The sequence below is a fragment of the Salmo salar genome, chromosome ssa03 (genome assembly GCF_905237065.1).
Source record: "Salmo salar chromosome ssa03, Ssal_v3.1, whole genome shotgun sequence".
Classification (NCBI taxonomy): domain Eukaryota; kingdom Metazoa; phylum Chordata; class Actinopteri; order Salmoniformes; family Salmonidae; genus Salmo; species Salmo salar.
In genome coordinates this window covers 72,026,059-72,037,509 of record NC_059444.1, presented here as the reverse complement: position 1 = coordinate 72,037,509, position 11,451 = coordinate 72,026,059, and the positions used below count along the sequence as shown (strand labels likewise).

The following is an 11,451-nucleotide window of genomic DNA, read 5'->3' as shown; positions in this document are numbered from 1 at the left end:
CAAGAAATAGAGTTAATAAAAGATTGACTAAATAAACTAAAGTCAAAAATACTACTAATAATAGATCATATTACACAATAAATGTACATAACAATAATGAGGCTACAAACAGGGTACCAAGTCAATGTGCGGGGATACAGGTTAGTCGGAATAATTTGTAATGTGACTATGCATAGATAATAAACAGCAGTGGGGGTGGGCCTTCCTCTGACAACACCTAGTTAGTATTTTTATTTAACTAGAACAAATTCTTATTTACAATGATGGCCTTCCCCGGGACAGTTGTGCACCACCCTATCAGACTCCCAATCACAGCCAGATGTGACACAGCCTGGATTTGAACCAGGTACTGCAGTGACACCTCTTGCACAGGGATGCAGTGTCTTAGACCACTGTGCCACTCAGTAGCCCTGAGTATATAGGTCTTGGATGGCAGGAAGCTTGGCCCCAGTGATATACTGGGCTGTACACACTACCTTCAGTAGCGCTTTACGGTCAGATGCCGAGCAGTTGCCATACCAGGCGGGGATGTAACAGGTCAGGATGCTCTCAATGTTTTTTTTTTAAATTATTTTTATTTTTTTGATGCTCTTGAAAGTGCAGCTGTAGAACTTTTTGAGGATCTGGGGACCCATGCCAAATCTTTTCATTCCCCTGAGGGAGAAAAAAATGTTGTCGTGCCCTCATCACAACTGTTTTGGTGTGTTTGAACCATGATAGTTTGTTAGTGATGTGGACACCAAGGAACTTGAAACTCTTGACCCGCTCCACTTCAGTCCTGTCGATGTTAATGGGGGCCTGTTCGGTCCTCCTTTTCCTCATTGGCTAGAATGGTCCCACCTGATCTCGCCTCCTCCCGCCTATCTTCCATCTTTGAGGACATGCATTTCTATTGTTAGAGCTGCCTCTTGACTATATTGTCAATATAATAGACAATCTTTGTGGACACGCTATTGGACAATGCAAGTGTGCTGAATGCTGATGGACAACATTGGCATGTAAAGAAAACGATAGTGTTCAACATATTATTATTATTACAAAGATTTAGACAATATTACAGGAGAAATTATGCATTATATAACAAATACACTTCTAAACGATGGTTACGTTGTAGTATTTAAATGCCCATCCCAAAGCCGACGCCCAATCAAATAACAAGATTGCTACAACTCCCTTTCGTAGACCAATCGTGGCCATCTCCACTCTTGGTCTTTTGAACTTGATTAACCTCGTTTATTCGAACCCTTCTAACCTTGTCTGTTTTGTACAACCACATGGCAGAGATTCGTCACGCCTATGTCATCTTCAACACACTGCAGTGCTGACTATTATCATCTTACATTATAATTTGCTGTATATTTTATTAACAATGAATTCAGTATTCATACCAGCATGTCTTCAGATGACGTCTTTATTATTTCGTGTAAAGGTAAAATAGCCTACTTGAAAGTCAATGGAATTTGCAAACCTATTCGTACACAATTTACCAATAAAATATATAAGAAATATATATCAGATACGAATTTGGACATGGTTGGTGTTTTATTATTTTTATCTCAAGAACATTGTTGTCATTATGCCAAGGTCCAATACGGAACACAAATGATCACTGCTTATAGAATTTGCTCCCACACGGACACATTTACCATTCATTAGCTACGTTGCGGCGATGGCAGCTCTGAGGACGGTGAGTCCAAAGATCACTCTCTTATATCGCTATTGTCTGTTTATCTCGATCGTCTCTGTAAATAGTTAACAGTGCGGGGCTAATGTGTTGAACAAGTAAGAGTTAATGGACCTCCACTATTTACTTGTTTAACTGATGTGCTACTAGCCCCGCGCTGCGTTACCTTCAGTCTATCAGTTACACAGGCGCAGCTAGCCAAGTAATGTAATGTTAGCTAGCAGCTACTGCTTTTGGTGACGTTATTCATGTTGGCAGTGTCGAAGCGTGCAGTCACAGATTAATAGGCCTAGGGGAGTCTTTGCGCCAGTAATCGGAGCGGGGGTGATAAATAAATGTGTGGCGTAAAAATAGGATCTTTAACAAATGTTCATTGTCATGCAAAATAACAATGCAGCAATGAAGATTTAGGGTGGATTACATTAATCCGAATCTTTAGCCAGTCAGGAACTACAGGTGTAAGCTTTAAAATGTGAAGGGTGTTTTTTACGATAAAAGCGAAATCTCAATGCATGGAAATACAGTGTCAAATTACGTTTCATTGCAAAGAGGTGGTTTTCCCTAGAAATGGCATGCCTGCTATGAGGTGTTGGCTATGTCTCCAACACACACACACACACACACTCTCTCTCAGTATACCTTCACCAGACAGGCCAAAACATACAGTACCAGTCAAGTTTGGACACCTACTCATTCAAAGGTTTAAATTTATTTTTACTATTGTAGATTTTCTACATTGTAGATTAATAGTAAAGACATAAACTATGAAATAACACCCATTATGGAATCATGTAGTAATCTAAAAAGTGTTAAACAGATCAAAATATATTTGAGATTCTTCAAAGTAGCCTCCCTTTGCAATGATGACAGCTTTGCACATTCTTGGCATTCTCTCAACCAGCTTCATGAGGTAGTCACCTGTAATGCATTTCAATTAACAGGTGTGCCTTGTTAAAAGTGAATTTGTGGAATTTCTTTACTTAATGTGTTTGAGCCAATCAGTTGTGGTGTGATAAGGTAGGGGTGGTATACAGAAGATTGCCCTATTTGGTAAAAGACCAAATCCATATTATGGCAAGAACAGCTCAAATAAGCAAAGAGAAACAACAGTCCATCATTACTTTAGGACATGAAGGTCAGTCAATCTGGAAAATTTCAAGAATTTTGAAAGTTTCTTCAAGTGCAGTTGCAAAAACCATCAAGCGCTATGATGAAACTGGCTCTCATGAGGACAGCCACAGGAAAGGGAGACCCAGCGTTGCCTCTTCTGCAGAGGACAAGTTCATTAGAGTTAAGTGCACCTCCGATTGCAGCCCAAATAAATGCTTCACAGAGTTCAAGAAACAGACAAATCTCAACATCGACTGTTCAGAGGAGACTGCGTGAATCAGACCTTCGTGGTCGAATTGCTGCAAAATTGCTGCAAAGAACCAACTACTAAAGGACATCAATAAGAATAGACTTGATGAGACCAAATTTGAGATTTTTGGTTCCAACCGCTGTGTCTTTGTGAGACGCAGAGTAGGTGAACAGATGATCTCTGCATGTGTGGTTCCCCCCGTGAAGCATGTAGGAAGTGTGGGGGTGCTTTGCTGGTGACACTGTCCGTGATTTATTTAGAATTCAAGGCGCACTTAACCAGCATGGCTACCACAGCATTCTGCAGCGATATGCCATCTGGTTTGGGCTTAGTCCCACTATCATTTGTTTTTCAACAGGACAATAACCCAAAACAAACCTCCAGGTTGTGTAAGGGCTTCCAATGCATCCCAAAGCTGTTCGATGGGGTTGAGGTCAGGGCTCTGTGCAGGCCAGTCAAGTTCTTCCACACCGATCTCAACAAATCGGTTCTGTATGGACCTCACTTTGTCATGCTGAAACAGGGAAGGGCCTTCCCCAAACCGTTGCCACAAAGTTGGAAGCACATAATCGTCTACAATGTCATTATAGGCTTTAGCATTAAGATTTCCCTTCACTGGAACTAAGGGGCCTAGCCCGAACCATGAAAAACAGCCCCAGACCATTATTCCTCCTCCGCCGAACTTTACAGTTGGCACTATGCATTGGGGCAGGTAGCGTTCTCCTGGCATTGGCCAAACACAGATTTGTCCGTCGGATTGCCAGATGGTGAAGCGTGATTCATCATGAGTTTTGCAACCGAGGACAGACAATTTTTACGCGCTTCAGCACTCGGCGGTCCCGCTCTGTGAGCTTGTGTGGTCTACCACTTCGCGGCTGAGCCGTTGTTGCTCCTAGACGTTTCTACTTCACAATAAGAGCACTTAAAGTTGACCGGGGAAGCTCTAGCAGGGCAGGAATTTGACGAACTGACATGTTGAAAAGGGTGCATCCTATGACGGAGTCACGTTGAAAGTCCCTGAGCCCTTCCGTAAGGCCATTCTACTACCAATGTTTGTCTATGGAGTTTGCATGGCTGTGTGCTCGATTTTTATACACCTGTCAGCAACGGGTGTGGCTGAAATAGCCAAATCCACTAGTTTTGAAGGGGTGTCCACATACCTTTTATGTGTATGTATGTGTTATATACACACACGTCACGCCAGACACGTGTGCTGGTTTACATCTATCTAGAAGAGGGACAACATTGTCACCTTGGTTGAGAAGGTATGTTTCCAATGTGGGAGTAGACTGTATTACAAGGTAGGTTATTTGTCATAATGTGAATTCTGGTAGCCTATATTCTTAACTTTACCGGGATTATTAAATGTAATGTTTTCTGTTTATTAGGCACTTCATGGACGGTTCATTCAAGCCATCCCCTACTCTGTGGGGCCGTTGCGGTTTGCCAGCTCATTCAAGGTAATATAAAAAGGAGAAGTAATGACCAGACACCTGAGCCAGTTTCCTGAGTCATTGTATTACTCTCTATTGTCTGAGTCATCACAACCCCCCAACACAGGAGGTTTTTAGGAGCTTGGCATGACTCTAAGGCACGGCTGTTTAACAGAGGCCTGCTGAAGCTTGTTAACAGGCAGAAGTGTCATTTGGCACCAGTCCAGTAGCCTACCAGTCAGCCCAGGGGTCTTTTGATCTAACTTTTTCTTAGTCCACCACGTGACTCTGTACCCTTTCTTCCCTTCTCTCACTTCCTTGTGCTTTGATTATTTAATTCAGTTTAATTGAAGTGCTTAATTGGCTCCCAAGACCACCATTAATTTCCGCTCCAAGCATGCCCTTTCATTACAATAAAGAAAATCATTGTGTTCGGCCCTCGGTCTGTTCCTTTCCCCTCCTCGTCTGTCTGTCCGTCTGTCTCTTCTGCTCCGCCCGTCTTCCTCTCTCAGGCCGCAGACCTCACTATCGAGCGCAACACTGCGGGGAAGCCCAAGCCAGACCCCGCCTCCCTGGTGTTTGGCAAGCAGTTTTCAGACCACATGCTGACCATCTATTGGTCAGAGAAAGAGGGCTGGAAGGTTCCCCAGATCAAGCCCTTTCAGAACCTGTCGCTGCACCCTGCCACCTCTGCCCTGCACTACTCCATAGAGGTGAGAGAAGGAGCCATAGTGCAGACATAGGAGACATTTGGCTATGTTAGCCTCGTAAAACCAGACAGACGTCGCAATAGTTCACATTCTGTTTCAAAAACGAAATGTGAGCGCAGCGGTCAATTTTCCTGACGAGGCTAGCACTGTCTTACTAAGACGTCTGTCCTTGATACAAGTCACCTAGCTTATTCTTTCAGAGATGGTTCATTCTGCCAGATGTATGAACAGTATGTCTGTCTCTCTCAGCTGTTTGAGGGCATGAAGGCGTTCAGAGGGGTGGACAACCACATCCGTCTGTTCAGACCCAACCTGAACATGGAGAGGATGCACCGCACTGCTGACCGCAGCTGTCTCCCTGTGAGTCTCTCAGACCTGGTCCTGAAGAACCCACTCAACTGAACCAAGTAGTTACAGGTCCTCTGTCCCTCCCGTCTCTGTGTAGTTGTTTGATAAGGTGGAGCTGTTGGAGTGCATCAGGAAGCTGGTGGAGGTGGACCAGGAGTGGGTCCCCTACTCCCTAGATGCCAGCCTCTACATCAGACCCACCTTCATTGGGATTGAGGTGAGCACTGCTCCCCCTCACAGACACAGGAGACAGTCACCATGGTTTCACATTTGGGGGTGGCAGGTAGTCTAGTGGTTAGAGCGTTGGGCCAGTAACTGAAAGGTTGCTAGATCAATTCCCTGAGCTGACAAGGTAAGAATCTGTCATTCTGCCCCTGAACAAGGCAGTTAACCCACTGTTCCTAGGCCGTCATTGTAAATAAGAATTGGTTCTTAACTGACTTGCCTAGTTAAATAAAAAAATGATCATATCTATTTTTGAATCATCTGCACTTAGCCCTAGGTAGTGACGCAGCGCTGTCACTGTTTCCTCCAGTAACACCCCTCTCCTTCCTCCCCTCTCTCCCTCCTGGCCTTAGCCTTCCCTGGGTGTGTCGAGGGCCAGCCAAGCCCTACTATTTTGCATCGTGGGTCCTGTAGGGCCCTACTTTACCACAGGGGCCTTCAGCCCTGTCTCTCTGCTGGCAGACCCAAGCTATGTCAGGGCCTGTAGAGGGGGGGTCGGAGCCTACAAGATGGGGGGGTGAGTATCACACTTTAACACACACACTTCCAAGTAGAAGTGACTCAATTTGCGAAATTAACAATGGGTTGCTTTGTTGCGTTGGAATTTCCAAAAAACGAGATGGTGGTTTCTTAATAGCTTATTAGCTATATAACAACTCATGTTTAACGTCATGGAATTATCAAGATATGGTCTGACTCTGGGGCCCCAAGTTTACTTCTGGAGACAGCTTGAGGCTTATAATGTAATTGTTTAGCTATTTTAACCATGCACATTCCTCTAGATTACAACATGTTGGCTGCATGTTAGCTGAATATGAACTTAATGTCCTGTCTGTCCTCTGGTAGCCATGTTGCTTTGACCTCTCTCACAAGGTCAGCCCCCTGCAGCAGGAGGAGCTGTTTATGAGGGTTGTGTGTTTCCAAGGGAGCTGCCTGCTGAAATGAAATATTCCACCACCCCTCCTCTCTCCCATGTCTATTCCTCCCTTTCACTCTTATACTTTGTCTCTCTCCCTCTCTCTGTCAGTAACTATGGGCCGACTATATCAGTGCAGAATGAGGCTATAAAGCTGGGCTGTCAGCAGGTCCTGTGGCTGTATGGAGAGCAGGAGGAGATCACAGAGGTCGGCACCATGAACCTCTTCATCTACTGGACGAATGAGGGAGGAGGTCTGTTTCACTGTCTAGTCTGTACAGTGCCTTCAGAAAGTATTCACAACCCTTGACTTTTTCCAAATGTTGTTTTTACAACCTGAATTTAAAATGGATTAAATTGAGATTTTATCACTGGCCTACACACAATAGGCCAGTGATAATGCCAAATGAAAATCCGAAATGTCTTGAGTCAATAAGTATTCCATCCCTGGCAAGCCTAAATAAGTTCAAGTCACATAAGTTGCATGGATGCACTCTGTGTGCAATAATAGTAATCAACATGATTTATTAATGATTTCCTCATCTCTGTACACCACACATACAATTATCTGTAAGGTCCTTCAGTTGAGCATTGAATTTCAAACACAGATTCAACCACAAAGACCAGGGACGTTTTCCAATGCCTCGCAAAGAAGAGCACCGATTGGTAGATGTGTAAAAATTAAAAAAGCAGACTCTGAATATCCCTTTGCGCATGGTAAAGTTAGTAATTACACTTTGGATGGTGTATCAATACACCCAGTCAAACAAAGATGCAGGCGTCCCTCCTCACTCAGTTGCCGGAGAGGAAGGAAACCGCTCCGGAATTTCAACACGAGGCCAATGGTGACTTTAAAACAGTTAGAGTTTAATGACTGTAATTAGGAGACCACTGAGGATGAATCGACAACTATGTAGTTACTCCATAATACTAACTTAAATGACAGAGTGGGAAAAAAGGAAGCCTGTACGAATAAATATATTCTAAAACATTCATCCTGTTTGCAACAAGGCACTTAAGTAATACAGCAAAATATGTGGCAAAGCAATTCACTTTTTGTCCTGAATACAAAGTGTTGTGTTTAGGGCAAATCCAATACAACACATTACTGAGTACCACTCCATATTTTCAAGCATAGTGATGGCTGCATCATGTTATGGGTATGCTTGTAATTGTTAAGGACTGGGGAGGTTTTCAGGATAAAAAATAAATGGAGCTAAGCACAGGTAAAATCCTAGAGGAAAACCTGGTTGTCTGCTTTCCACCAGACACTGGGAGATGAATTCACCTTTCAGCAGGACAATAACCTACAACACAAGGCCAACTCTACCTCAAAATAAGACTGTCAATGTTTCTGAGTAGCCGAGTTACAGTTTTGACTTACATCTACTTCAAAATATATGGCAAGACCTGAAAGTGGTTGTCTAGCAATGATCAATAACCAATTTGACAGAGCTTGAAGAATTTTTAAAAGAATAATGGGCAAATATTGCACAATCCAGGTGGGGAAAGCTCATAGAGACTGACCCAGAAAGACTCATTCATAGCTGTAATAACTGCCAAAGGTGCTTCGACAAAGTATTGACTCGGGTATGTACACGTAAATGAGATTTCTGTATTTCATTTGTAAAAATGTGGTTTTCACTTTGTCATTGTGGGGTATTGTGTGTAGATTGAGAGATTTTTCAAATATTTAATCAATTTTGAATTCAGGCTGTAACACACAAAAATGCAGACTAGGTCAATGGGTGTGAATAATTTCTGAAGGTACCATATGTCTGTTTGACTGTCTCTAGTCTGTCTCTAGTCTGTATGTCTGTGCTTGTTTGCTTAGTGTCTGACTGGACTGTCAAAATAGGCTGTCAGTGCTTCCCCTGTTGGTTGTTAATGTTTCTGTTCAACTTGAAATGGTGAATTCTGTTCAACTCCAAACAACGGTGTATAGATGATGTATGTGAGTAAGAGTACCTGTTTGTATGCAGAGAGAGAGTTGCTGACTCCTCCTCTAGATGGCATCATTCTCCCAGGAGTCACCAGACAGTCTCTGCTGGACCTGGCCAGAGAATGGGTAAGTAGGGGAGGAAGAGGGAGGCTATAATGGGAAAAGATTCAAGTTATTTGAGAACGGATAGAGAGAATTTAAGACCAGTGTAATCCATTGACATGGAAGACAGGAGATGGTTAGCAGAATTATTTTATTGGAATTATAGTGATGCACAGTCATACGGACTTGTTTTGTTTCCTTCAGGGAGAGTTCAAAGTGACAGAGCGCACAATGGGCATGAAGGAGCTGCTCGGTGCTCTGGACTCAGGCAAGATTACGGAGGTGTTTGGTGCTGGGACGGCCTGTGTCGTCTGTCCCGTCGGCAGCCTGCTCTACAAAGGGAAGGTAACCACAAGTCTTGGTGTATTTACATTTTTCTGAAACCCTTTTGTTTTGCCCTCAAACAAAATGCTCCAGATTATATTCTCTCTCCCCTCCCTCAGACCTACCAAATTCCTACAATGCAGAATGGTCCAGACCTGGCCAAGAGGTTCCACAAAGAGCTGACAGACATGCAGGTAAGCAGGTCTGCCCTAATGCTTGCTTTGACCCTTTAAACAGAGTACTTCCCTCCGATATTAATTTCAACTAAATACATTTTGTCTGCTCTAAGCAACAAAATAAAGATGATGCTCTTTTTTTTGTTTCCACTCTTCTCGCCTGGCGCCATCCACTCCTCAGTATGGCCGGAAACAGAGTGAATGGGCACCACTGGTCGTTTAATTGGCAGTTTGCACATGCCAATCATATCGCGACCAGTCCCCCGCTCCATCTTCAAGACCAGCAGCTTCAGCACAACCCATAATGCACTCCTTCTGATAGGCTGGCTGACCGGCAGAGATGAACAGGTCACGTCTGTTACTCTTGGTGTTTCTGCGGGGACTTGTAAAGGGATAGGGTTAGTCTGTCATTCAAATGTTGCAACTTGCATGGAATACCGACAGTTCCACAATACTGTATAAGTAATGCTGTGAAACAGCCGCAGCTTCGGTTCAACCAACCTACTCTAGTCTGTATTTCTGTATTAGGAACAAAGTCAGTCTTTTTCCTATTCAGTCCTTTATCATACTGTAGCACAGGTTACAGAAGAAATCGTCCTCCAAGCTTTTTAATAAACACTAAATGAGATCGTCTATAGGGTTGTCCGTGCTATTAGGCACAACTGATGTATTGTTGTAATAGTTTAAATATGCAATACGCACAACTATTGTAGGGGATTACTGGTAAGTTATATTGGTCATTTGCAATATGCGATTAACTTTTTACAGGTACTTAATAGGAACAATTGAGTCTGTTAGACATTTTCACTGGCTGACATCATAAGGAATGTGTTGACTGTACTGTTATTGTTAAGTGACTGTAGGAACACATCAGATCAAAACCACATCACAGGATTTGTTACTTTCTAAATGTCACTATATAACCTGAGGAAGTACAATGTGATTTAAAATACTTTTTGTTGTTGTAGAACCCATGTATATCAGGCCAGTAATACAAATGGTTATACTTACCATATTGACACCAGAGGTGCTTTTCAACAATCTCCTAGAAATGAGTTTACACTGACCTTAGTTTGATATAAGTGTGTGACAGAGCAGAAGAAAGTCAGTCAAGTGATCGTGTGTGTCTTTCTGGATTGGAAAGATACCACTAAGGAAGTGATGTTGAAAAGATTGAGATTAAAATGGAGAGGTCAAAGTGAACTCAAGCATGCACAAAGAGGTTAGCTATAGCTACATGATATACTTAAGCAATAAGGCCCGAGTGGGCGAGGTATATAGCCATGGTATATTGGCCAAGGGCTGTTCATATGCTGGATTCAGCCCTTAGTCGTGATATATTGGCCGTATACCACAAACCCCCATGGTGTCTTTATTAAGCAATAAGGCACGAGGGAGTGTGGTATATAGCCAATATACCACGGCTAAGGGCTGTTCTTACGCACGACGCATCGCGGAGTGCCTGGACACAACCCTAAGTCGTGGTATATGGGTCATATACCACAAACCCGAGGTGCCTTATTGCTATTATAAACTGGTTACCAACTTAATTAGAGCAGTAAAAATACATGTTTTATCATACCCGTGGTATACCACGGCTGTCAGCCAATCAGCATTCAGGGCTCAAACCACCCAGTTTATAATTGCTATTATAAACTGGTTTACCAACGTAATAACAGCAGTAAAACGAGTCATACGTCTGTTACCACAGCTGTCAGCCAACCAGTTTATAATGGAGACTTCAGAGTGCGAGAGAGACCATATTCAATAGACGCTATAGACTGTCTGACTTCTGCACTAGGTTGTGTGTAATCATTATATAGACTTAAGGTAACAATGAGTAGTTATTTTTTGTCTGAGGGTTTTTCTTGTCAATTGGAACAACCTTCTTCCTAATTCATTAACTGTATATCCAGGTTTATGTCCTCACCCTGTTGCTTTCCTTTCTATTCATGTATTTCACTATTTCATATCGCTTAGTTCTCTCCATTCCTCCCTAAGTGCCTGACTGGGTGTGTGGACTGTTGTTGTCCTGTGGATCAAACTTGTTTTTAGTGGTTGCAGTAGGCTATCCTGCTGTATCTGTGTTTTTGTTGTGGGACATTTTTACAATAAACTCTGTGTTCCATTGTCTGACTGGGTGTGGTTTTGCTGAACTATTTGTACTGCTTGATGCTCATGCACTTTACTCGATTAAAACTTAAATCTCCCATTGTCAGTGTAGTGCCTTC

The 11,451-nt window shown here is 42.9% G+C and overlaps 1 protein-coding gene across 2 annotated transcripts; it reads left to right on the top strand.

The window, feature by feature from the left end:
- The first annotated feature begins 1,586 nt into the window (after positions 1-1,586).
- On the top strand, positions 1,587-11,353 carry LOC106601552 (branched-chain-amino-acid aminotransferase, cytosolic). Of its 2 annotated transcripts, none has more exons than XM_014193853.2 (11): positions 1,587-1,687; positions 4,433-4,504; positions 4,990-5,190; positions 5,437-5,547; positions 5,633-5,752; positions 6,114-6,277; positions 6,788-6,930; positions 8,659-8,744; positions 8,925-9,065; positions 9,164-9,238; positions 9,402-11,353. In XM_014193853.2, the coding sequence occupies exons 1-11, from the start codon at positions 1,670-1,672 to the stop codon at positions 9,441-9,443; spliced, it is 1,173 nt and encodes a 390-aa protein (XP_014049328.1). In that variant the 5' UTR covers positions 1,587-1,669; the 3' UTR covers positions 9,444-11,353. The 2 variants fall into 2 exon arrangements, with proteins under 2 accessions (XP_014049328.1, XP_045571224.1); XM_045715268.1 differs by having other exon boundaries at positions 1,655-1,687; positions 4,820-5,190.
- The last annotated feature ends 98 nt before the right edge of the window (positions 11,354-11,451 follow it).

What these genes read in the sequence shown, in the direction of transcription:
- LOC106601552 (XM_014193853.2), top strand. An exon ending in GGTTTGCCAGCTCATTCAAG is followed by an intron (nt 4,505 to 4,989) that starts GTAATATAAAAA and finishes TTCCTCTCTCAG; the next exon opens with GCCGCAGACCTCACTATCGA. An exon ending in GGAGCCTACAAGATGGGGGG is followed by an intron (nt 6,278 to 6,787) that starts GTGAGTATCACA and finishes TCTCTCTGTCAG; the next exon opens with TAACTATGGGCCGACTATAT.